Raw genomic sequence first — 27,344 nt, forward strand, 5'->3', positions numbered from 1 at the left:
GTGGTACAAAAAAAATCGTATAATATAAGCAAAATGAGGATGTTAAATTTGATGTATGCCTTATTGTGCTTCTTTGTTACATTTGTTGTTTTTATAGTGATTAAGATGATAAATAAAGGCAACAGTAGTATACCGCTGTTCAAAACTCATATATCTATGGACAAAAAACAAAATCGGGGTAACAAACTAAAACTGAGGGAAACGCATTAAATATTAGAGGAGAACAACGACACAACATTAAAATGTAACACACACAGCAACGGACTAAGCATTAGACAACATTCGATGAGACACAATGATGACTGCTGTACCCCTATTTTTGACATTTTTACCTATTGTGTCCGTCTGTTTGGTTCACGCATCATTGACAATATAATGGAATTTGATGCGACTGTCATACAAGTGAGAGGTTTAGCTAGCTATAAAACCAGGTTCAATCCACCATTTTCTACATAGGAAAATGCCTGTACAAAGTCAGGAATATGACAGTTGTTATCCATTCGTTTGATGTGTTTGAACTTTTGATTTTGTCATTTGATTAGGGACTTTCCTTTTTGAATTTTCCTCGGAGTTTTACAGTGATTTTACAGTTTTAGCTGTAAAAAGAGTTCTCATGGGAAATTGCATTGTCAATATTAACAGAAATGCGACCTATAATGGTGTAAATATGAGTACATTCTGTACATGTCTTGTATCCACAAGTGGATTTTGAGGAACATAAACATTGCGTTAGTGACAAGTTTTTATATTTGATGTAACGTAATAATGTCACAATATATATATATTTGAAGCCTGTTTCTACTTATTTTAGTAGTGTTGAATTATGAATAGCTTTGTAATTTGTTTTAGAGAGAAAAAAGCTTTAAGTATTTTGATGTGGAACGGTTTGGTGAGTATTTATTAAGTGTTCGTAAAACAGTTGAACAGGTTGGGTAAGTGTTTTAATATCTTTGGAAAGGGTTGGTGAATATGTGTTTTTTGTTCGTACGACTATTGAACGGATTGGTAAGTATTTGTTAAGTGTTTGACTCGCGTTCCGTCTACATAAGACTCATCAGTGACGCTCATATCAAAATATTTATAAAGCCAAACAGGTACAAAGTTGAAGAGCATTGAGGATCCTAAATTCCAAAAAGTTGTGCCAAATACGGCTAAGATAATCTATGCCTGGGGTACGAAAATCCTTAGTTTTTCGAAATTTCAAAGTTTTGTAAACAGGAATTTTATAAAAATGACCACATAATTAATATTCATGTCAACACCGAAGTGTTGACTACTGGGCTGGTGATACTCTCGGGGACGAAACGTCCACCAGCAGTGGCATCGACCCAGTGGTGTAAATAGTTATCAAAGGTACCAGGATTATAATTTAGTACGCCAGACGCCCGTTTCGTCTACATAAGACTCACCAGTGACGATCAAATCAAAATATTTATAAAGCTCTTTTGAAAGGGTTTGTGAATATTTGTTAAGTGTTCGTACAACTATTGAACGGGTTGGTGAATATTTGTTTAGTGTTTAAATGACATCAGTTCATACTAGAAACATTCTGAAACGATTGAAATACAATCTATGGTACATATAATATTATGAATGTATAGAAATTCTGTATTTAATTAACCTGGGAGGCCATCTGTCTATCTGTTTATTAGTATTCATCAATAGTCCTTGAATAATTCCATTATGATATATCACGTATAACACCTGTTGTGCGATAGAAATCAGTTATATTGTCCTTATCTATTGGAAGATGGTAAAATAGTTTAATAAGGAATGTATAACGTATAAAACATTCGACGATAAAAACAGAATATGTAAATTAATGTCGATTCGTTAATTGTCTGTCAGCATATATACATTGAAACTTTTTGTTTTACTTGCATTCATGTTGTTATTATTACAAATGTAGAACTGATATCTTATGTTTTTTATGTAGTTCTACCTAAATTTGAAGTGAACGTTGTATTGCCTCCATTTGAACTGAAAACAGACAGATTTTTCAAAGTTACTATTAACGCACTGTGAGTATGCTGAATTTTTCAGATTATAGATGACAAAGCATATCATTGTAAATCTCAATAGTCACTTGATCATTTTATCAAGTTTACAATGGACTTTTCTGTTTTGAATTTGTTTTGAGTTTTGATATTTTTCCCAACAGTTCAATGGTATCGAAAGTAAAGACAACTCCTTTCCCGAAATGACTAGAAAATTCTGTTTTAGATTTTCCCAACATCATGCTGACTCAATACGATTGAAAGCTTGATAACTCTATAGCCAACTGTTTTTTTTTTTAAATAGAATTATACCTAGATTTCTTTTGGTTGATAATTGTCGGCTGTATAACGTATGAGTTTTGGATATTTATTGATTTGAAAAATCTGCAATTAAAATAATACATGTAAACACAATCATGATGGTAGTCTCACATATCAACAGTCAGCTCAAAATGTGAAAGCGTATAGAAAGAAAGTCCGTATAACTGTGATTTTCAAAAATTAATCAAAGTTAAAAGCCAGTAATTTCAGCAAAAATTACCAGAGCGCAACGAAACTTTAACTGTAACACATCATAGTTAACTTACATACAAAAAATCAGTTTACTATCTGAAGGCGTTGTGAAAAACTCCGTATATACATTGCAACTTCTTTGCAGGGCCATACAAATGAACGATCCTTAGGCAAGGTTACATCATGTTGATATAATACGTTGATATCTATAGTAGTTGCATATTTGTTTACGTTTGTTCAGTTACTGTAAACGTCTTAGCAAAATATTTTCATTTGCTTTAAATTGTTATTCCAAATACCCCTCTTAAAATATGATGATTATTATGTTTAATTCCAACTTATGTAATAATGCTGTATTTTGATTGGATGAGAACCATGGTATTTTTAACCAATTTCTATATATTGAGATTTTCTTTTCTCTACCGGGGTATTTGCCATTAGGGAATTCCATATACCGGGTATTTGCTAGCAAATACCATGGCAGATGGGAAATACCCTAGCAAGTACCATGTCAGATGGGGAATACCATGTTCTAAAAATAACTCAATGAATTATTTCTATTCTAATATGAAAAATTCATGGTCATTTTAAATATATGGTTCAGATGAAATATAGAAAGCATCATTATTGAATTTGGACAGAATGACGTAAAAATTTCGGGAATGACGTCATAAATAAAACTCAACGGAAACGAATTGTCAACCGGTCACATACAATTGGAATCCACTTGTATTACGCTTTACTGAAACTGATAAACAAAGTGTAGTAGTCAGCCGAAAACCAGCTTATTATCATAAAAAGGGAGATATATATACAGTGACTGTACATAAAAAATAATAAGAAATGATTATACGGTCAATGCAATTTGACAGCGCAAATAACACAGTTGCAGTTTATACAAAAATTCAAGTTGAAATTTCATATGATACCTGATTATAATAAACTTTCTGAGGTGGAACATTCGGTGGAATTAAACAATGATATCGTGCTTACAAGGGGTATTTGCCAAAAATACCGGTTTCGAGGTAATCAAATTTCCCTCGCCTAACGGCTCTGGAAATTTGAACCTCTCAACCGGTATTTTTGGCAAATACCCCTTCTAAGCATGATATATTTGTATAAAAAACCCATAATCAAGCTTACATCACTTGTTCACAAGGTATTTAAATGGAATCAAATTTCACGAAAAAAAAAAAAAACATTTCAGGAGCAATATTTAAAAAAAAAACACATTTTAACCAAAATATCTAGGTAAATTAAATGAAAAGAAAGCCATTAAAACTGACAAATCAAACATTACACTTGATAAACCAAAGGAATTAATAGAAAACAATTCATCATAGATACCAGGACTATCAGAAAAAACACTGTCAGATTCCTGAAATTGTACAGGTATTTTACGAAGAAATTTGAGTGTTTAGTATAGCATTGAAAACTCACAAACCTTATTTTCCTGAAAAATGTGATCTTTGAAAGTCATTATTGATTTGACGAACGTCGCAATCTTTCGTTAATCATCCTGAAAACACATAATAGACCACAAGATATTGACATTTATCACTGTCGGTAATAATCATATGATAAAGAAATGGTGTGGTCATAATCCATACTTGAGTGTATAAAGACGTGTAGAATGTTCTAAATACACAATTTAGGATGTGTCAGCACACATTAAGATTAATGGTTGGTTACAAGAACGAAACTGTTAAAGACTATTCCAGATATCTGTGCTGTGCTGACCGAACAAGGATCATTTCACGAATGTATGTGTTTTGTAACAACAATTTCACCCCTTGGTTGTGAAAAAAAATATCAAACCAATTGCTTAATCTTCTCCAAAACTGTATGAATTTTATGAAATATGTCAGTAATACTATCTCATATAAATGATATTCAGGTACACTTTTGGGAAGCCAGTACAAGGTGATGCAGAATTGACTATCAAACGTCAATGGGGACGAAATACTAAAGATCAGATTGTAAAGAAATTCAAGGTATATATGAGAAATAATATGATAGTAGCATTGCTATTTTTTGCTCTCAGACAGTAATGGTGATGAACATATGTTCATATGTACTGTAAGCACAGTTAATGTCGAGTCATCATTATTTTCTTCAAATGAAATGTGTGCACACTTTTCGCGGTCAAATACATACACATACAAAGTTCAAGTTCAAACATGGAAACTGTTATGGGAAATAACACCTATAGTCTGTACAAATGATACAAAAGATATCTTACAATTACATTTGATAACAAGCATAATTGATTTGCATAATTTATTTATTGTTTTGCATAAACAGGTATTTTAGAGCTACCATATCATGCCTTTAAACCTTTTCAAAATGTCCATTCTCTAATGAGGCCACTAGACAGTATCATGCCTTTAAGTCTTTTCAGAATGCCCATTCTATAATGAGGCTAATAGACAGTATCATGCCTTTAAGTCTTTTCAGAGTGCCAATTCTATAATGAGGCTAATAGACAGTATCATGCCTTTAAGTCTTTTCAGAGTGCCAATTCTAAAATGATGCTAACAGACAGTATCATGCCTTTAAGTCTTTTCAGAGTGCCCATTCTATAATGAGGCTAATAGACAGTATCATGCCTTTAAGTCTTTTCAGAGTGCCAATTCTAAAATGATGCTAACAGACAGTATTCGTAAGATGATTAATCGTAGTTATTCTACTGTTGATTTTTTATTACATAATGTAGATAAATGGAAAAGCTACAATCCGAGTTTTGATGAGTGAAATTGTACCGAAACTGGGAACTTACATAGAAGTTATAGCTAAAGTAACAGAATCAATAACAGGCATCTCAGCAAATGATACAGGATATGTCCAAATCTATGACACACCAGATAAACTTACGTTTTCCTCAAGTATGTCAAGCAATTTCAAACCTGGATTGGACTATCTGATCATAGTGAGTAGATGATTTAAGGTCACTACTAGGAATACATTGAACGATATGATGAGTAGATCGCCGACCTCACTAATGTCACTTTTTTTGCTATGTATCTCTTTTTCGTAACTGTTACGTTTGCTCTTGTTGTAGTTTTGCATTGCATACAAAAATTCACAGCATTGTACAAATGTTAATTGATCGTTAATGTGACAATTATGAGGAATCTTAGTAACGATACATGATTAACGACTCTTCAGATGTTAGGCGAGAAAGTTACTTTTAAATTAAGAAATTATTGCGAGACTCTCATTTTGCAAATAATGCGATGGGGTGAGTATTGCAATAAGAAGAACTCAGAATCTGGTAGCATATATATATATATCTGAATTCACATTTTCTGGAATTGCAAAATCGCAACAATAAATGTAAGCAAAATGTCTAAATTTAAATAACGTGGTCGGGCATTCGCCCTTAAACATAAAGGCGAATGAGAAATCACACTATAAGCTGTCAATATTCGGAAAGCAAAGTACTTTGAAAAAAATACCTTATCATTAAAAATTTGGAATCTTTTTTGTTTTTATATATATTTAAACAAACTTATTTAGCAGCCAAACTTGGAAAGAAACAAATCATGCAGACCACTGATCGAAAAACCAATAATCACATACGACAGAAATGTCATTCTTGAATAGTTGGAATAGTACAATGTAGGGCTGTCGTGAATGCTTGATGATACAAGGAATACATTCTAAAAACATTAATTAAAACATATATTAATACTTGATAATATAAATTGACTTGCTGCTGTTCTATAAATACTTACTTCTACACAATTTTTCACTGGTAGACAGTTGTCGAATTTACAAATTATTTGGCAGGACCGGTCCATTTCAATATAGGAAGTCTTCATTGTAAAGTTTATGTATTTTATTTTTAAATGGTTTAGTGATTGTATTATAATCTTGTCTTTCAATGGCACATTTTAGTTAAGAGTCACACAGAGAGACGACAGTCCATTAAACCCACCATTGGGCTTTGTAAACATCACGGTAACGTATACAGTGCCTGGTAAACAGAAACCACAACCTGGACCGCCTGGACCGAATGGTAATCAGATTATGCCTTTTCGGCCTTTTCCACAACCAATCAACACAGACAGAAAAGTATTGTGGACACGTTTGGAACAGATCCCCGAATCAGGAATAATTGTTCTCTCAGCTAAATTCCCCAAAGCGGCACAGTCTGGTAGAATAGAGGTATTTAAAGAAATATCAATCAACGCAGATATTATTTGATTAATAAATGATCATCATTCCTAGTCTATTTATAGAAACATTTTCTTTATTCAAATCGATTTTCTTTGTGTCCCTGTACTAATATACAATCCCAAAGTATACTATTTTTATTTTTATCAACAGGCTTTTTATCGCAAATCGAGAGCATCCAGATATTTATCCCGTGCAGAATCCCCAAGCAGAAACTACATACAAGTTGAAGTTAAAAATAACCACAAAGCTCAGGTACAGTACAAAAGGAGCAGACATTGATAGTCAAATCAATCCTGTATATTCAAATGAACCTTAAAACAGAATTCGAAGCAATACTTTTCATATATTCACTATACAATATAAACTTACACTTACGGGTTTTTATTCACATTATCAACAAATGCTTTATTTCTTTGCGAGTTAAAAACGAAGACATCATATCAGGCTTCACAATTGTCACGGAATACTAAACAACATCCAATAGAATAAATGAAATGAAGAAACCAATACATACATAAAAGGAAGAAACAAATAAAGGCAACAGTAGGCTGTTCAAAACTCGTAAATATATGGACAAAAAAACAAAATCGGGGTAACAAACTAAATCTGAGGGAAACGCGTTAAATGTAAGAGGTGAACAACGACACAACATTAAAATGCAACACACACAGACACGGACTAAGCATCAAACAAAATCCAATGAGAATAACAAATATAACAAATATGACAAATATAACAAATATAACAAATATAACAAATATAACACATACATAAATACATACATAAAAGGAAGAAACATACGATGACCGAAGGTGTATTCAACCTCTAGTATTCCTAAATACACGGTACGAAATAATTTTCGCTGTTTATTTTAATATTGAAGAAAAACTTATAAGAAGCAAGTCATCACCATTTCTTTAAAGTGTTGATGTAGCCTAATGACCATTCCTATTGTATTCGAATAGAAACTTTTCTTTAGACAGATCACCGCAAAAAAGTCAATAGGCAATGGAAAAATGCTATCTCTGTATCAATGACATTGTATTTATTTGTGTAAAAATATTTATTCTTATTTATATTTAGCCTGGTCAGAGATTACCATTGGTTATAAAAGTAACAGAAATGATCCGCTTCTGCAATTACAAAGTATGTTATTGCGAACGCCTATTTATCTGAAATATTAGTAAAATGGAGTTATGGGTATGCGTCAACTACTATAATTCTATCGATTCATAATTACGTTTTATTGGTTTTATATAAAGGGTAGATTTGTGTATACGTTTCAAGTTGTAATCCGCAAAACTAGTACATACCAGTGGCATTTTAAATGATAACAACAAGGGGGCAGAATTTTACCAAAATAAAAAAAAGTAACCTTATGTCGTTATAAAAATTTAAAAATGAATATTATGAAACTTAAATTTAACACCAGGGGATTTGTTAGGAACATAGTACTATAAAATATTCTCATTTTTCGAGAAAAAAAGTACAAAAATATTCGGGCTAGCAGTAAATGAAATGGCACGTTCGGGGCTAGTATTACACGTTTAATTTCATAGAGCATTCAACGGGTTACCAGTAGGCATTCAAATGTCACCAATAACGTGTGGGCTTTTTATTTTGTCATGAATATTGTTTATCAGATATGCTTTTCATCATATTTGCTAAAAGAGATTATACAAAATATATGTTCGTGTTCTTTCAAGATATTTTTTATCAAAATCATTTATTCAAATCACAAACATTCCCATAGGTTTTTTCAAAAGGATCACTTGTACAAAATGGACGATTTAGTATGAGAAACAGAAAGCAGCATGATCATTATCTAAGAATCAATTTTGCAATGATTCCTCAAGCAAAGTTACTGATTTACTATGTAAGACGACGAAACGGCGAAGTTGTAGCTGATGCCATTACGTTTCCTATTGAGGATATATTCAAAAATAAAGTAAGTTGTAGTTGATGCAATAACAATTGATATTAAAGATATGTCTAATATTAAAGTAAGTTGTAGAAGATGGGCGAAAGATACCAGAAAGGCATTCAAACTCAAAGATAAAAATAAACTGATTTGAATAACATTTCCCATTGTAGAGGGCATATTCAATAATAAAGTGAGTATTTGTTTTTGTCGGTTAGTAATCATTTATTGCATACAGTACTTTTAAAAACCAGTTTAGGAATTGCCCTATTTCCATAGTAATACATTCTAATTTGTTTGTTATTGCTTTATTACAGGTTAATTTGTTTGTCCTATCATACGATGTAGTACGGAATTGTTTTGTTTTATTAGTTATTCGTTTTGTCTTTAAAAGTATTATGGAATTACTCTATTTTCATGTTAATTTGTTGTTTTCCTATTATATAATGTGGTACAGAATTGCTCTATATCCGTTGGTTATTAGTCAAATCTGATAACGAGGTACGAGATTGGTCTATTGCCATGTCAATTTGTTTGTCCTATCTGTTTATGTGGTACAGGATTGCAGTGTTACCATTAGTTATTAGAAATATTGATGTTAAGTAGCAAAAGTCACAATAGCCAAGTTACAATACTAGTTATAGATGATACAAAACGTATCTCAGTATGGTATTGGTTATTCCTGATATAAGGTTTAAACATGCCGTCTTACATACTTTTATTTGGTAAAAGATTTCATACAAAATCCTCAAACACATGAACAATTTATGGTATCTGTATTTGCAGGCAAATGATTTTGAAATAAAAACAAAGTAATAAATAAAATAGCGTAATCACAACAGAAAGAAATAAACTCGTTACGCATCTGTTCCTTTTTCAAGCATATATATATATTAACGTTGAAGGAGAATTCTTTCACGTCACACTTTACCTTCTTGAATGATACATGTATAAATGAGGTATACATGTTTAATAAAACAAAATGTTTTTCTATAATGTTAGATCACTATACTTATTGTTTGGGTACTTTGTAGGTGGCTATTAACTTCAACACAAGACGAGATAAGCATGTTAGATCACTATAACTATTATTTGGGTACTTTGTAGGTGGCTATTAATTTCAACACAAGACGAGCTAAGCCAGGTGATGACGTAGAAGTTGAATTGACAGCGGATCCAAACTCATTAGTCAATGTTCTAGCTGTCGATAAAAGTGTTCTATTACTGAAATCAGGAAATGATATCACTACACAAGATGTAAGCTCTCTCTCTCTCTCTCTCTCTCTCTTTCTGTAAAAACATTTTGTACTCAATTTGTTTCTGTACTCAATTTGTTAACTAAAAGAACAAGATGCTACAGTATTTTAGCTTCATAAAAGATATAATCAAAATCAACGTATACAATATCAACATACTGCTTTAATAGATAAGTGATTTGAAGCAGCTTAGAAAACACAGTCTATTAATTCGATTCCTTTAGAGCTGATATGTAAACATATAATACGGAGAATGGAAACGGACAATGTGCCAAAGAGACAACAACACGAGCCCAAGGACAAATGAAAACAATAGCTCTATGAATTATAATTGATATGGTTATTTTTATAAATTAACTGTTCACAAAATTTAGAATTTTTGAAATACTAAGGCTTTTCTACCTCAGGCATAGATTACCTTAGCTGGATTTGACAAAACTTTAAGGAATTTTGGTCCTCAATGCTTTCCAACTTCGTACAATATTTTGCCTTTTAAACTTTTTTGGATTCGAGCGTCACTGTTGAGTCTTTTGTAGACGAAACGCGAGTCTGGCGTATATACAAAATTTAGTCCTGGGTATCTATGAAGAGTTTATTTACAACCACTGGGTCGATGCCACTGCTGATGGAGATTTATTTCCCCGAGGGTATCACCAGCCCAGTAGTCAGCACTTTTTTGTGCTGACATGAATTATCATTGATATGGTTATATTTATAAAATAACTGTTCACAAAATTTAGAATTTTTGAAATACTAAGGCTTTTCTACCTCAGGCATAGATTATTTAAGCTGGATTTGGCAAAACTTTTAGAAATTTTGGTCCTCAATGCTCTTCAACTTCGTATTATATTTGGCCTTTTTAACTTTTTTGGATTCGAGCGTCACTGATGAGTCTTTTGTAGACGAAACGTGCGTCTGGCGTATATACAAAATTTAGTCCTGGGTATCTATGATGAGTTTATTTACAACCACTGGGTCGATGACACCGCTGGTAGAGATTTATTTCCCCGAGGGTATCACCAGCCTTGTAGTCAGCACTTTTTTTGTGCTGACATGAATTATCATTGATATGGTTGAATTTATAAATGAGCTGTCCACAAAATTTAGAATTTTTGAAAATACTAAGGCTTTTCTACCTCAGGCATAGATTACCTTAGCTGGATTTGGCAAAACTTTTAGGAATTTTGGTCCTCAATGCTCTTCAACTTTGTACTATATTTGGCCTTTTTAACTTTTTTCGATTCGAGAGTCACTGATGAGTCTTTTGAATGAATGAATGAATAGATCTTTATTGCAAAGCATAGACATGCTATGGCAAAATTAACAACATATATTACATAATATAAAACATGACGAAACGCGCGTCTGGTGTATATACAAAATTTAGACCTGGGTATCTATGAAGAGTTTATTTACAACCACTGGGTCGATGCCACTGCTGGTAGAGATTTATTTTCCCGAGGGTATCACCAGCCCAGTAGTCAGCACTTTTTTGTGCTGACATGAATTATCATTCATATGGTTATATTTATATATTAACTGTTCACAAAATTTAGAATTTTTAAATACTAAGGCTTTTCTACCTGAGGCATAGATTATCTTAGCTGGATTTGGCAAAACTTTTAGGAATTTTGGTCCTCAATACTCTTCAACTCCGTACTATATTTGGCCTCTTTAACTTTTTTGGATTCGAGCGTCACTGATGAATCCTTTGTAGACGAAATGCGCGTCTGGTGTATATACAAAATTTAGTCCTGAGTATCTATGATCAGTTTATTTACAACCACTGGGTCGATGCCACTGCTGGTAGAGATTTATTTCCCCAAGGATGTCACCAGCCCAGTAGTCAGCACTTTTTTGTGCTAACATGAATTATCATTGATATGGTTATATTTATAAATTAACTGTTCACAAAATTTAGAATTTTTGAAATACTAAGGCTTTTCTACCTCAGGCATAGATTACCTTAGCTGGATTTGACAAAACTTTAAGGAATTTTGGTCCTCAATGCTTTTCAACTTCGTACAATATTTTGCCTTTTAAACTTTTTTGGATTCGAGCGTCACTGTTGAGTCTTTTGTAGACGAAACGCGAGTCTGGCGTATATACAAAATTTAGTCCTGGGTATCTATGATGAGTTTATTTACAACCACTGGGTCGATGCCACCGCTGGTAAAGATTTATTTCCCCGAGGGTATCACCAGCCAAGTAGTCAGCACTTTTTTGTGCTGACATGAATTATCATTGATATGGTTATATTTATAAAATAACTGTTCACAAAATTAAGAATTTTTGAAATACTAAGGCTTTTCTACCTCAGGCATAGATTACCTAAGCTGGATTTGGCAAAACGTTTAGAAATTTTGGTCCTCAATGCTCTTCAACTTCGTATTATATTTGGCCTTTTTAACTTTTTTGGATTCGAGCGTCACTGATGAGTCTTTTGTAGACGAAACGTGCGTCTGGCGTATATACAAAATTTAGTCCTGGGTATCTATGATGAGTTTATTTACAACCACTGGGTCGATGACACCGCTGGTAGAGATTTATTTCCCCGAGGGTATCACCAGCCTTGTAGTCAGCACTTTTTTTGTGCTGACATGAATTATCATTGATATGGTTGAATTTATAAATGAGCTGTCCACAAAATTTAGAATTTTTGAAAATACTAAGGCTTTTCTACCTCAGGCATAGATTACCTTAGCTGGATTTGGCAAAACTTTTAGGAATTTTGGTCCTCAATGCTCTTCAACTTTGTACTTTATTTGGCCTTTTTAACTTTTTTCGATTCGAGAGTCACTGATGAGTCTTTTGAATGAATGAATGGATAGATCTTTATTGCAAAGCATAGACATGCTATGGCAAAATTAACAACATATATTACATAATATAAAACATGACGAAACGCGCGGTTGGTGTATATACAAAATTTAGTCCTGGGTATCTATGAAGAGTTTATTTACAACCACTGGGTCGATGCCACTGCTGGTAGAGATTTATTTTCCCGAGGGTATCACCAGCCCAGTAGTCAGCACTTTTTTGTGCTGACATGAATTATCATTCATATGGTTATATTTATATATTAACTGTTCACAAAATTTAGAATTTTTGAAATACTAAGGCTTTTCTACCTCAGGCATAGATTACCTTAGCTGGATTTGACAAAATTTTAAGGAATTTTGGTCCTCAATGCTTTTCAACTTCGTACAATATTTTGCCTTTTAAACTTTTTTGGATTCGAGCGTCACTGTTGAGTCTTTTGTAGACGAAACGCGAGTCTGGCGTATATACAAAATTTAGTCCTGGGTATTTATGATGAGTTTATTTACAACCACTGGGTCGATGCCACCGCTGGTAGAGATTTATTTCCCCGAGGGTATCACCAGCCCTGTAGTCAGCACTTTTTTTGTGCTGACATGAATTATCATTGATATGGTTGAATTTATAAATGAGCTGTCCACAAAATTTAGAATTTTTGAAAATACTAAGGCTTTTCTACCTCAGGCATAGATTACCTTAGCTGGATTTGGCAAAACTTTTATGAATTTTGGTCCTCAATGCTCTTCAACTTTGTACTATATTTGGCCTTTTTAACTTTTTTCGATTCGAGAGTCACTAATGAGTCTTTTGAATGAATGAATGAATAGATCTTTATTGCAAAGCATAGACATGCTATGGCAAAATTAACAACATATATTACATAACATAAAACATGACGGAACGCGGGTGTGGCGTATATACAAAATTTAGTCCTGGGTATCTATGATGAGTTTATTTACAACTACTGGGTCGATGCCACTGCTGGTGGAGATTTATTTCCCCGAGGGTATCACCAGCCCAGTAGTCAGCACTTTTTTGTGCTGACATGAATTATCATTGATATGGTTATATTTATAAATTACCTGTTCACAAAATTTAGAATTTTTGAAATACTAAGGCTTTTCTACCTCAGGCATATATTACCTAAGCTGGATTTGGCAAAAATGTTAGGAATTTTGGTCCTCAATGCTCTTCAACTTCGTACTGTATTTGGCCTTTTTAACTTTTTTGGATTCGAGCGTCATTGATGAGTCTTTTGTAGACGAAACGCGCGTCTGGCGTATATACAAAATTTAGTCCTGGGTATCTATGATTAGTTTATTTACAACCACTGGGTCGATGCCACTACTGCTGGAGATTTATTTTCCCGAGGGTATCACCCGCCCAGTAGTCAGCACTTTTTTGTGCTGATAGAATTATCATTGATATGGTTATACTTATAAATTAACTGTTCACAAAATTTAGAATTTTTGAAATACTAAGGCTTTTCTACCTCAGGCATAGATTACCTTAGCTAGATTTGGCAAAACTTTTAGGAATTTTGGTCCTCAATGCTCTTCAACTTCGTACTATATTTGGCCTTTTTAACTGTTTTGGATTCGAGCGTCACTGATGAGTCTTTTGCATGAATGAATGAATGAATGAATCTTTATTGCAAAGCATAGACATGCTATGGCAAAATTAACAACATATATTACATAATATAAAACATGACGGAACGTGCGTGTGGCGTATATACAAAATTTAGTCCTGGGTATCTATGATGAGTTTATTTATGACTCCCATGGACTTTTAACAAAGTGAGAAATATTGCACCTAGAAGCAGATTTCTTTTGGCACGCTAATTAATAATATTTACTAGTTCACCGATAATGAACGACACATTTAACCATGAAACATATAAATGGACCAAAATTAAAGGCTTATTGAGATATAATATCTTGATATAAAAAAAAGAAGATAGGATATTATAAAAGCAAAAGTAAAATTGAGAATGGAAATGGGAATGTGCCAAAGAGACAACAACCCGACCATAGAGCAGACAACAGCAGAAGGTCACCAACAGGTCTACAATGCAACGAGAAATTCTCGCACCCGGAGCCGTCCTTCAGCTGGCCCTTAAACAAATATATACTGGTTCAGTGATAATGAACACCATACTAAACTCCAAATTGTTCACAAGAAACTAAAAATTAAAATAATACAAGACTAACAAAGGCCAGAGGCTCCGGACTTGGGACAGGCGCAAAATTGAGGCGAGGTTAAACATGTTTGTGCGATCGCAACCCTCCTCCTATACCTCTAACCAATGCAGAAAAGTAAACACATAACAATACGCACATTAACATTCAGCTCAAGAGAAGTCCGAGTCTGATGTCAGAAGATGTAACCAAAGAAAATAAACAAAATGACAATAATACATAAATAACATCAGACTACTAGCAGTTAACTGACATGCCAGCTCCGGACTTCAATTAAACTGATTGAAAAATTATGTCTAGTATACCGCTGTTGAAATGTCACCAATTGATCGAGAGACAAAAATCATCTATTAGAAAAAGACAACGAAACAACAAGAACATTGAAGTTTATATTTTTTATTGACCTATAAAAAGTAAAATTACAAAAATACTGAACTCCGAGGTAAATACAGTGGTAAAGTCCCTAATCAAATGACAAAACACATCAAACGAAAGGACAACAACTGTCATATTCCTGATTCCTGATTTATTGTATTTAAAAAGTAAACAGTTTAAAACATTCATAGGTATTGAATGAACTTCAAAGTTTAGGCAACCTGGGATTCTTTTCAAGAAGTAGTTGGGATTTCTGGTTACCAAGACCTGATTACGGCAGGGATGCATTCTCGATTTTCAATGTAAGTACATGTAAAACAGTACAAATAATTAAAAAAATAGATTTAACCTATAGTTCTAAACAATTTCAAGTATTTAAAATATAAAATAAAAGGAGGGGTACAAAGAGAGGCGAAAGATTGCAAAGGGATATTAAAACTCATAAGTCAATAATAATCTGCCAAGGACATTGCGAAAACGAAAAATTACTAAATTTAAATGTCCTTGTCAGATGTGTTTTAGGTAAGATAGGTATTGCATTTGTAAAAAAGGGTTTGCATTTCAAAAACAGATATATTCATATATGTTTAATTCTTTTTTTTCAGGGACACCTTTTAAAAAATTGTCCAACTGTTTTCAGTTTTTTTTGTCACTAAAACCTGGTATATTTTGTTAACAGGATGCTGGTGTTTATGTGTTGACAGATGCGTTGCTTTATCAGTACATTCCTCCACGAAGTCGTAAGTATTTTAATCCCTAACAAATGGGGAAGCATTACACTATAACAGCCCAAACAATAGACTTCAGGTCGAAACAGTGTGTATTGCTCAGAACTGGGTGCCCAAATGAGACTCTTAACTTGTCATTGACGTCATTTATAAAAATAGCATATGTTAGCATATATAATAGTATCTTATCTTTCTTTTGTTTGTTCTCGTCTTACATGAAAGGTAAAATAAAAAAAAAAAAACTCCGAGTAAAATACAAAATCGAAAGTCCGTAATATAATATACCAGTAGAATACATGTCACTATGTTAAAAATAAAAGAAGACACAATAGATCAATAAAATAGAAAAAAAGAAACATTTAATATGTATGACGTCACGTCATCGATTGCAGTCACTGTTGCAAAAGCTTTATCAAATCCCTAATCTGTATGACGTCATGTGAAACCTATAATCTGTATGACGTCATTTCAAACCTCCTTATCTGTATGACGTCATGTTACATAAAAAAAACATCTACTTGAGGTATATGCATATAATAAAGTGTATATAAATAAAGGCAACAGTAGTATACCGATGTTCAAACTCATAAATCCATGGACAAAAAACAAAATCGGGGTAACAAACTAAAACTGAGGAAAACGCATTAAATATAAGAGGAGAACAACGACACAACACTACAATGTAACACACACAGAAACGGACCAAGCAACAGACAAAATCCCACGAGAATAACAAATATAACATCAAAACCAAATACATTATATGACATGGCTTTTTTAATGTCACACACCATATCAACCCTCAACGAATATAATCCCTCGAGCAGAGCTCTGTGGATTATATTGGTGTCTCGGGTTGATACGGATGCGATATTGAAATAACCATATGATATTCTCTATATATCAGTTGCAAGTCATGACATGAAGCTTTTTGTCGAGTCAAAGGAGCGTAGGAAACGAGTTCAAAAAGGCTTCATATTGTGTAGTGCAGCTGAAATTTTACAATATCAAATACAGATTACCAGATAACCGATTCAACGGGTTTTATATGAGAGTTTTGCATGAGAGAAATATTAAGTAAAATTGATAATGGGAATATGTCAAAATAACAACAGACAACAACCAATTGGTATTCTTAGTTGCACCAATATATCTATATTTGGGTTATTAAAATCGGGTCAAACTTAATAACGTCGGTTCATGCATTATGAAGTTTTGATGGAAAGGCATGCATTAATTATAGATTATAACATGGTCTTATGTGCCCTGGTATCATCCCGAGACTTCAATATCAGCTCAAGGCTTTAGCCAGGAACCAATATGGTTTGAGGTAAGATACCAGTGCAAATATGGAAAAGACATGTTATTTTCTATTAATCAAACATATTTAAGTTCTGTTGAAAAGAGATGAATGTTCAATTACAACTATTTCATTAACCACAATAGGTTAAATCTAAAAAAGATTTATCATATTTTCCTTTTTAACTTTGATAATTTACTGCGCAAACATTCACTGGGGTAAAGCTGATGACCATCATCCCAAGATTGCGGACGCAGATTTTGGTCAGAATCGGTATTGTCTGTTTTTCTATGATATATTATAGCACATTTATTTTAACATTTTTATTTATTTTATGGTTATACACAAAATCGAAAACTCGGCATATTTGGGACTTAATTGATAATAATTGGTTGGACATTTTTACTTTTACACTGATTTTAAATGTAGCAGAATACTCAAAGTTTTCTGTACAAACACCGTCATTGTTCCCTATGGTTGTTACGGGCACAATTACGTCAAATCCCTTCAAATCGGAGCACAATAAAAAAAAAAAAAAAAAAAACCACAACACTGTTTTCCCTAGAGAACAATTCGAGGCGGACCATTATCGCGGTTATAACATATGTAAAACCCAATGTTTCAGTAACAAATATCTGATAATAATAGGTGGCAGTTGACCAAGTTATTTGCTTAAAGTACTATATGATAATAATCAGCGAAGGTAGCTAATCGTGGTTTGGGCCCTCATAAAGTTGGTAAAAAATGATAAAGTATATACGAATTAACGATAAATAAAGCATTTTATATATTCAAGAATAATATCTTTCGTTGTGTTCATATTGGTTAATAATCTATCACTGTTTTGCTTCACCTCTGAACACAACTTTTTCAGATAATTGGGAGTGCATTGTTTAACATTTAATTACTAGAATAAGTTTATGACATATAAATCTGCTTTCGCCATTTTAATCTGTTCAAAAAGTTCTTGTTGGGTTAATTAAGAGAGGATCATTTAAATTATTCTTGTTGCTGTTTATTTATCCCTGGAGGCAACAAACTACGACTATACCACATTAGTCAAATATTATTATAATACAAGAATAATAAAATACAATTTCCGTTTGTTGTCTGTGTAATTCTTGACATGTTGCATAATGAAAAACCTCGATCTTTTGATTTGAGAACTTTGATTGATTTTCTCATTCAAAGTAAGGTCGTGATCTACTTAGAATTATATATCTTTTTGTATTCACCGTTTAAATAATGTTATCATGAATTCGTACATTTGTTTGATAGTCAAATACATTTATCCTGTGAAAAGTACTAAAAACATACCTTTTTTCTAGAAAAAAAATATTGAATGCAATTCAGATTTGCATTTAGTTTTGTTAGCTCACCTGGCCCGAAGGGCCAAGTGAGCTTTTCCCATCACTTGGCCTCCGGCGTCCGTCGTCGTCGTCGTCCGTCGTCGTTAACTTTTACAAAAATCTTCTCCTCTGAAACTGCTGGACCAAATTAAATCAAACTTGGCCACAATCATTATTAGGGTATCTTGTTTTAAACATGTGTCCGGTGACCCTGCATACTAACCAAGATGGCCGCCATGGCTAAAAATAGATCATAGTCGTAAAATGCAGTTTTTGGCTTATAACTCATAAACCAAAGCATTTAGAGCAAATCTGACAGGATAAAATTGTTTATCAGGTCAAGATCTATCTGCCCTGAAATTTTTAGATGAATCGGACAACTCGTTGTTGGGTTGCTGCCCCTGAATTGGTAATTTTAACGAAATTTTGCTGTTTTTGGTTATTATCTGGAATATTATTACAGATAGAGAAAAACTGTAAGCAGCAATAATGTTCAGCAAAGTAAGATTTACAAATAAGTCAAACTTGACCAAATGATCAGTTGACCCCTTAAGGAGTTATTGCCCTTTATAGTCAATTTTTAACCATTTTTCGTAAATCTTAGTAATCTTTTACAAAAATCTTCTCCTCTGAAACTGCTGTGCCAAATTAAACAAAACTTGGCCATAATCATCATTAGGGTATCTAGTTTAAAAAATGTGTCCGGTGACCCGGCATACCAACCAAGATGGCTGCCATGGCTAAAAATAGAACATAGGGATAAAATGCAGTTTTTGGCTTATATCTCAAAAACCAAAGCATTTAGAGCAAATCTGACATGGGGTAATTATTAATCAGGTCAAGATCTACAAAGTGATGTATCTGCCCTGCATTTAATCAGATGAATCGGACAAACCGTTGTTAGGTTGCTGCCCCTAATTTGGTAATTTTCATAAAATTTTGCTGTTTTTAGTTATTATCTTGAATATTATTATAGACAGAGATAAACAGTTTTTCATAATTTTCATAAAATTTGTAAATGTTTACTAACATTTTCCATTGTAACTACTGGGCCAAGTTCATTATAGATAGAGATAATTGTAAGCAGCAAGAATGTTCAATAAAGTAAGATCTACAAACACATCACCATCACCAAAACACAATTTTGTCATGAATCCATCTGTGTCCTTTGTTTGATATTCACATAGACCAAAGTCAGCGACACAGGCTCTTTAGAGCCTCTAGTTCGTTAACAAATTATAAGATTTGTAACGTATAAAAGATTATTAATATAAAAAAGAAGATGTGGTATGATTGCCAATGAGACAACTATCCACAAAAGACCAAAATGACACAGACATTAACAACTATAAGTCACCGTACGGCCTTCAACAATGAGCAAAACCCATACCGCATAGTCAGCTATAAAAGGCCTCGATAAGACAATGTAAAACAATTCAAACGAGAAAACTAACGGCCTTATTTATGTCAAACAATGAACGAAAAACAAATATGTAACACATAAACAAACGACAACCACTGCTTGTGCTTAATTAATTTGGTACCAAAATTAGTTTTTTGTATTTTTTGTTAGGGTTTATTAAAAAAAAACTTGATATACCGTCTTCAATAAAGTTTTGTGTTATATAGCTTTCTTTTTTTTCTTATTATTAGCATTGTCTAGTGTGTAGCATGCCTTTTCATCTCATTGCCAGCTTGTATTTGGATTTACATGTAGTTTTATGTAAATTATACTGGTGGTGGTCGTCCTGTTTGGTAGTAAAAGGTAATGAAGTATTTACAAATTATAATGAGGGAAACGCAAAAGCGTTCATACCAGGAGAATCTTTTTTAAAACAAATTTATGAATACATCCTGATTGAAGGTAGGAATTGATTTTATTTCAGGCGAAAATTTTCTTGGACTACGTAGACTGTCTGCAGCATCTATATCCTCCGATGGTGGTATTGGAGGGGGCCTTGGGGGCCTTGGAGGAGGAGGAGGTTTAAGTCTTGCAGTTCCCACCCGAACACGGAAGAACTTTCCAGAAACATGGTTGTGGGTAAACAGCACTACAGGGTGAGACATTACAATTAACATTAATCAATTTCTGTAAAATAGGGACTAAAGATACCAAAGGGACAGCCAAACTCATAAATCTAAAACAAACTGACAACGTTATGGCTAAAAGTGAAAAAAGAAAAATAAATAACAGCACACATGACACAACATAGAAAACTAAAGAATAAACAACACGAACTCCACCAAAAAACTAGGGCTGATCTCAGGTGCTCCGGAAGGGTAAGCAGATCCTGCTCCACATGTGGCACCCGTCGTGTAACAACTATAGGTCACCGTACGGCCTTCAACAATGAACAAAGCCCATACCGCATTGTAAGCTATAAAAGGCCCCGATAAGACAATGTAAAACAATTCAAACGAGAAAACTAACGGCCTTTTTTATGTACAAAAAAAAAAATGAACGAAAAACAAATATGTAACACATAAACAAATGACAACCAGTGAATTACAGGCTCCATGACTGGGGAGTATATAATTAATAATGTGGCGGGGTTAAACATGTTAGCGGGATCCCAACCCTCCCCTAAACTGGGACAGTGGTATAACAGTGCAACATAAGAACAACCTATAAAAATCAGTTGAAAAGGCTTAACTCATCAGAAGGACAAAATACAAGTGAACGTGGCCCGGTACTTATACATCCCGACACAAAAAGACACAATGAACAGATCTGAGAGTACTCGCAGTTATCTGACAGCTAGTTCAAAGCAACTAACAACTAATAAAACAATCATGCAACTAATAGTCTAATTCGGTAGGTCACATTCATGAAAGGGAAGGGGGTTGTAGTTACGACGAAAGGAACATATCCGATATCATTTGTGAAACGGTTATTCCATAACGGTCCACCAACTTGTGATGGCGTCCGTAAAATTTACGAAGGGATGATTTCAACTTCACCATTTGGAACTCTTGGTTAAATAGCTTCTCTGTGAGCAGCAACCCTCTATCAAGAAAATCATTATAGGAAATGCAAGCACGGGAATATCCTATCAATTGGGAGATATATACCCCGTATGCAGGTGCTGCTGGAATGTTGCTACTTAGAAATGGAAAGTCTCACAATTGAAAAGCTGAAATCATCTCTTTTGTCGTAAAGTTTTGTTTTCAACCAACCGTTATTGGTAATTTTTAGATGTAAGTCAAGATGTGAGGCCGACTGTATCTGTAGTATCCTTTATCTCTAGCTCAATGGGATAGATGTATAATATGATCATGATAGGGTTTATTATTGACTTTTCTTCTCCAGTTTAAAGAAAATTATTACCCAATAGGGGCAATATAACAAGGTGAAAGTTTTGCCTTGCAAAGGTTGAATGTGGGACATATAAGTTTGCTATAGCTGGATGCGCATGCATTATATATTAAAAAAAATCGTTCCTTCCACTTTTCATTCATCAAGAGTTTCTTATCGATTGCTATATTTTGGAAATACTAAGGTTACCTGTTTTAGCTGAATTGGCACGTTGGGGTATTATCTGATGAGAAGGAGCAGCATCTGCTCCATTGGCATCTGTTGGGAGAAATTTCCGGAAACGTGGATTTGGGTCACTGTCAAATTACTTAACTTCTTATTTCTATATTGATATAAGTATTCAGTAATTTCGTATAACAATTTGTGGATTCATTTATTTTCGTGGTTACTTTTTAAATGAATATATCGATTATTTCGTGGATATTTAATTTAGTGGTTTTTCAAAAATATGCATTCAAGCGGACAGGATTTTTGTGCTGCGTTGAACATTAAAATTCGTGGTTCACAAATATTTACGAAATCCAGGAAAATTTCATGGATAATACTGCTTTTTAATATTTGATTCTATGGTCATATCTAAAATTTCAAAATACTTACCTTCTTAATATAAAAATTCAAGTACTTGCATTTGATACCCCTGAATAACCAGTTGAAATGTATCTTTCATTTCAATTTTGTCAATCACACAAAAGGTACGAACGCTCCATTTTTTGTCCATTGGGTATTAACGTTCTTGTTCTAATATATCCTCGGTTTAAAATTTCAATTTTGAGCTTTCAAATTGAGGTAAACGCTACAGAAAAGCTCGTCGGACTATGGTTTTTGCAATTCAAATTTCTTTCTCAATACTTATCGTAGTAGTACAGATTGGAAAAACAGATCAAGCTTTTTGATTATGTATACTTTTAAGAGAGGCAAACATTACCTCAGATGAATATGACAAAGCCTTATGAAAATGGCGGTTCTCAATGATTCATAAACTTCCACCTTTTTGAAAAAAATGATAAAATTGAGAATGGAAATGGGGAATTTGTCAAAGAGACAACAGACCGACCATAGAAAAAACAACAACAGAAGGTCACCAACAGGTCTTCGATGTAGCGAGAAATTCCCGCACCCGGAGGCATCCTTCAGCTAGCCCCCAAACAAATATATACTAGTTCAGTGATAATGAACGCCATACTTATTTCCAAATTGTACACAAGAAACTAGAATTAAAATAATACAAGACTAACAAAGGCCAGAGGCTCCTGACTTGGGACAGGCGCAAAACTGCGGCGGCGTTAAACATGTTTATGAGATCTCAACCCCCCCGTATACCTCTAGCCAATGTAGAAAAGTAAACGCATAACAATACGCACATTAAAATTCAGCTCAAGAGAAGTCCGAGTCTGATGTCAGAAGATGAAACCATAGAAAATAAACAAAATGACAATAATACATAAATAACAACAGGCTACTAGCAGTTAACTGACATGCCAGCTCCAGACTTCATTCAAACTGATTGAAAGATTATGATTTTATCATATGAATATCAGGCACACTCCTTCCCGTGAGGTGTTTAGTATCACCATCATGACATATATGAGAAGAACATAACCCGTGTCATGCCAACAACTGGTTTTTGAATAAATGTGTTTAGTTTGGTTTGAGTCTTATGTCACTGCCTTTGTATACAAAACGCGCGACTGACAATGTTAATTGAGGTTTCTGATTTTGTCATTTGTTTTGGTACTTTCTGTCCTGTATTTTCCTTTGGTTCGGTATTTTCGTTATTTTACGAATAACGTATCGTAGAGTGTCAGAGCTAAATTGTTGATATTGTATTTATCAGCTACATTCTAAACCAATACGATTAAAGCAGATAGAATAATAGAGACATGCTGTAACCTAGTTCATTGAAAAATACAAAGAGTTTGTTGTTAATGCTTTCTTATCAGCTCCACAAATTATGCACAATGATCTTGGGGAAAAGACTTTGTTTTGTTTATCATCTTAACTACGTGTTAAAGTGTTTTTTTTTTATTTGTCTTTGTAAACTATTAACTGTTATTGTTAAGTCTATTTTTAATAATGTCCATTTGACATGGCTCGGTATTATACATCTCGTCATTTTGTTACTGTGCTATGGTATTTTGTTTTGTTCTTTTATTTCGTATTGTCAATGTGCTTTGTTTATACATCATTTTGTTTTTCTTGTTTAAAAAGAAAAAACATAAAAATACTGAATTCCGAGAAAAATTCAAAAAAGGAAAGTCCCAAATCAAATGGCAAAATCAAAAGTTCAAACACATCAAACGAATGGATAACAACTGTCATATTCCTGCATTGGTACAGGCATTTTTTTATGTAGAAAATGGTGGATTGAACCTGGTTTTATAGCTAACTAAACCTCTTACTTGTATGACATTTAATTTAATTTTCAATTTATTTTTTAAATTATTAATTTTAAAGATTATTTTACACCGTTGACTGTTGTCTACATCCCTTTAATTTTTACATTTGTTCCTTTTATATCTGTTTGCTTAGTTTACACATTGCAGTTAATTTAATGGAATTGTATGCGACTGTAATATAAGTAAAAGTTTTATCTAGGTTTTACATAAATAATGTATGTACCAAGTCAAGAATATGACAGTTGTTATCCATTTGTTTAATATTTGTGAGCTTTCAATTTTGACATAGGATTGGTGATTTTCCGTTTTGAATTTTCCTTTCAGTTCGACATTTTTGTTATTTCACCTCAAGACAAGGTATGATCGAGGTATTCAAGTTTCTGTAATCCTATGGAAATTATCCCTTTTCGAACCCATTGAATAAAAAAAAAAATAAAAATAATCGCCCTTCTCTCCGTAATACTAGATTTAAACTGATTACGAAAGTCTTTCATCTAAATATTGGATACCTGAACCTTACAAAATACCTAAATATACAAACAAACAAAAATTTCGATATGGTAGTCAATGACACAATTTTCTGCCATAGACAAAATGACGTGGCAGTTGGCACCTGTAAATATACTTTAATAAAAGTGCTTGCCATTTATTTCAAACAAAAGTATCTCTGTATATTAGAGTGAAATATTATGTACATCTTATACTGAGCGACTTCTACTCTGAATATTTAGGAATAATGAAAATTCTTGTACACAGCTACTTTTTGCATAGGTACTATTTCTGTACCACAAAACTAGTACTGGGAATCTACTGTTGATATTCAGTACTATTTTATTACTTAATATTTAGGTACCTGTATTTAACAGCATTTGATTTGAACTTGAAATTCAAGTACTACAGATTTTTGGTTACACCATTACATTTCCAGCATTTTGAAGGTTTCTCTATTTCAAATCTCTTAACCTTATGACTTTTAAACATGAAATATTGTGATCTCTATTGGTATTATTTCTGTACCAATTTTTTTTAGTAAAAATCAAGTACTGTTAAATACTGGTACCTAAATATTACAATAATTTTTAGTAAAAAAATAGTAAGAAATATTAAAAGTAAATTTCCAGTACCACAAATTTTCAACAAAATATTTTGGATAACCTTATTAAACCATTAAATCGCAGACAACATATAAGAAACAAGGATGAGGAGTAGGAAATACAAATTACAGTTGTTTCACCTATAATCGTTTTGAAAGGTAAGATGAATTTAAATAGCATGTTCATTCATGTCTTGTTATGAAGGTGACTTGGTTAGACAATGATTACTCATGCATTATGATTTAACAAACGAGGAGAAGCGCACATTGTCTGAACGCCGTAACATCGGGAATTTCAACAAATAGATAAATAATCAGCTCAAACCGCACAGTTAGTTATAGAAGAATGCTTGTTTCCCGTTCAAAATATTCTTATATACGAATTCTATTGTTTATAACCCTGGATATATGACATTTCTTCTGTTATCTGTTGAATGCATTAGGTTTGCCTATAGTTGCTTACATAAACTTGAGTTGTTTTATGGTGGATAGTTGTCTCATTTTAATCATAACACATCTCCTGATGTTTATGTTCGTGCCTAAAGTTTCTAGGTAGTAACATTTACAGCTGCATATGTAAATTAAATTCGGTCTATACTATTGAATCTATTCAATTATATCTAATTGATAGCATTAATTTCATTTCAGTTCGGATGGAACGGCAACAATAAGAACTACAGCTCCGGATACTATTACAGAATGGATTGCATCAGCATTTGCTGTTAATCCCAGAACCGGTCTCGGAGTTGCGACAAATACTGCAAATGTATTTAATATATCTTATGAGTTTACAATTAAACGGAATTATGATTTTTAAGACAAAGGTCTGTTTATAAGTTTATAAGTCGGTTATTTGTCTAGGTGTTATAAAAGAAAAAAATACATATAGAAAAATCTTCAACGCAATTAGCAGTATTTATCACTTTATGGTAGGTGATCATGTAATTTTGAAGCAGCACAATAATTTTATACTATGCAAAACAAATTGTAGAAAATGTATAATTTTATCCATTCAAGAACAATACTTATAACACACAAATCAATAGTAAAGATAACACAATATATTTCAGTTAACAACTTTCCAAAGATTTTTCATGCGTTTTGAACTTCCATATTCTGCCATACGAGGGGAGGTTATTATAGTTCAAGCCACAGTATTTAATTACTTAAACCGAAATCAACAGGTAAAAGTTTATACGTTTTACTTTTTTTAATAATAAATGTATAAGTTGATGTAAAAGTATATTGATCGATTTTAAAGGTTCTCTCATTATTAAGATGAGACTAATTTTTTTAATAACATAAATACACTTAGCTTGTTCTTTACTCTAATCTGATTGGATAACTAACATTGTTTTTATTACCTTGCCCCCCCCCCCCAGTAGAGCTATAGAAATAAGTACCTTGCTCTGCTGACGACGGTCAGATCTTGAGAGCTATCGAAAGTGAAGGCAAATGTAGTGTTCATAAACTAAATAGAGAACGACTTCGTGTAGACGGGTTACTGACAAACTGTCAAACTGGAGATCGCATTCTTTTTTGTGATCCTTTAGAAAACCCCCTACCAAGAATAATCAAAATAGGAAAATACAGAGCTATGGTCTTTCACAAAGACCAAATACCATCTTTAAATGACACTCTAGTATGTAACAAATGCTTACAAAATGGTCACAGATTTCGCGACTGTCAGAACCATTGGGTCTGTAAGCAATGCAAGCTTCATGGTCATAAGCAGGCAGACTGTCCTAGTTTTGATGCGCAAAACAAGGAGTGTAACAGCATGCCTCACGATAATGATAAAAAAAACCGCTGCTCTTCCGAAAGTGACACTGAAAGTGTTGAATCAAATACAGAGTCAATTGATGATCAACCAGAAGAAAGTAAAAATGTAGCAACT

The 27,344-nt window shown here is 33.1% G+C and overlaps 1 protein-coding gene across 1 annotated transcript in view; it reads left to right on the plus strand.

Annotated features, from left to right (window-relative positions):
* LOC143069844 (CD109 antigen-like) overlaps positions 1–27,344 on the plus strand; it is an 83,738-nt gene that overhangs the window by 10,029 nt on the left and 46,365 nt on the right. Inside the window, exons 7-20 of the mRNA XM_076244648.1 lie at positions 850–889; positions 1,937–2,021; positions 4,408–4,504; positions 5,227–5,439; positions 6,411–6,680; positions 6,843–6,944; positions 7,776–7,838; positions 8,446–8,640; positions 9,721–9,870; positions 15,457–15,567; positions 15,945–16,005; positions 20,529–20,700; positions 26,096–26,213; positions 26,518–26,631. Of these exons, the coding sequence (XP_076100763.1) occupies positions 850–889; positions 1,937–2,021; positions 4,408–4,504; positions 5,227–5,439; positions 6,411–6,680; positions 6,843–6,944; positions 7,776–7,838; positions 8,446–8,640; positions 9,721–9,870; positions 15,457–15,567; positions 15,945–16,005; positions 20,529–20,700; positions 26,096–26,213; positions 26,518–26,631 (1,791 nt within the window). The remainder of the gene's footprint in view (positions 1–849; positions 890–1,936; positions 2,022–4,407; positions 4,505–5,226; positions 5,440–6,410; positions 6,681–6,842; positions 6,945–7,775; positions 7,839–8,445; positions 8,641–9,720; positions 9,871–15,456; positions 15,568–15,944; positions 16,006–20,528; positions 20,701–26,095; positions 26,214–26,517; positions 26,632–27,344) is intronic.

The sequence above is a fragment of the Mytilus galloprovincialis genome, chromosome 3 (assembly GCF_965363235.1).
Source record: "Mytilus galloprovincialis chromosome 3, xbMytGall1.hap1.1, whole genome shotgun sequence".
NCBI lineage: Eukaryota > Metazoa > Mollusca > Bivalvia > Mytilida > Mytilidae > Mytilus > Mytilus galloprovincialis.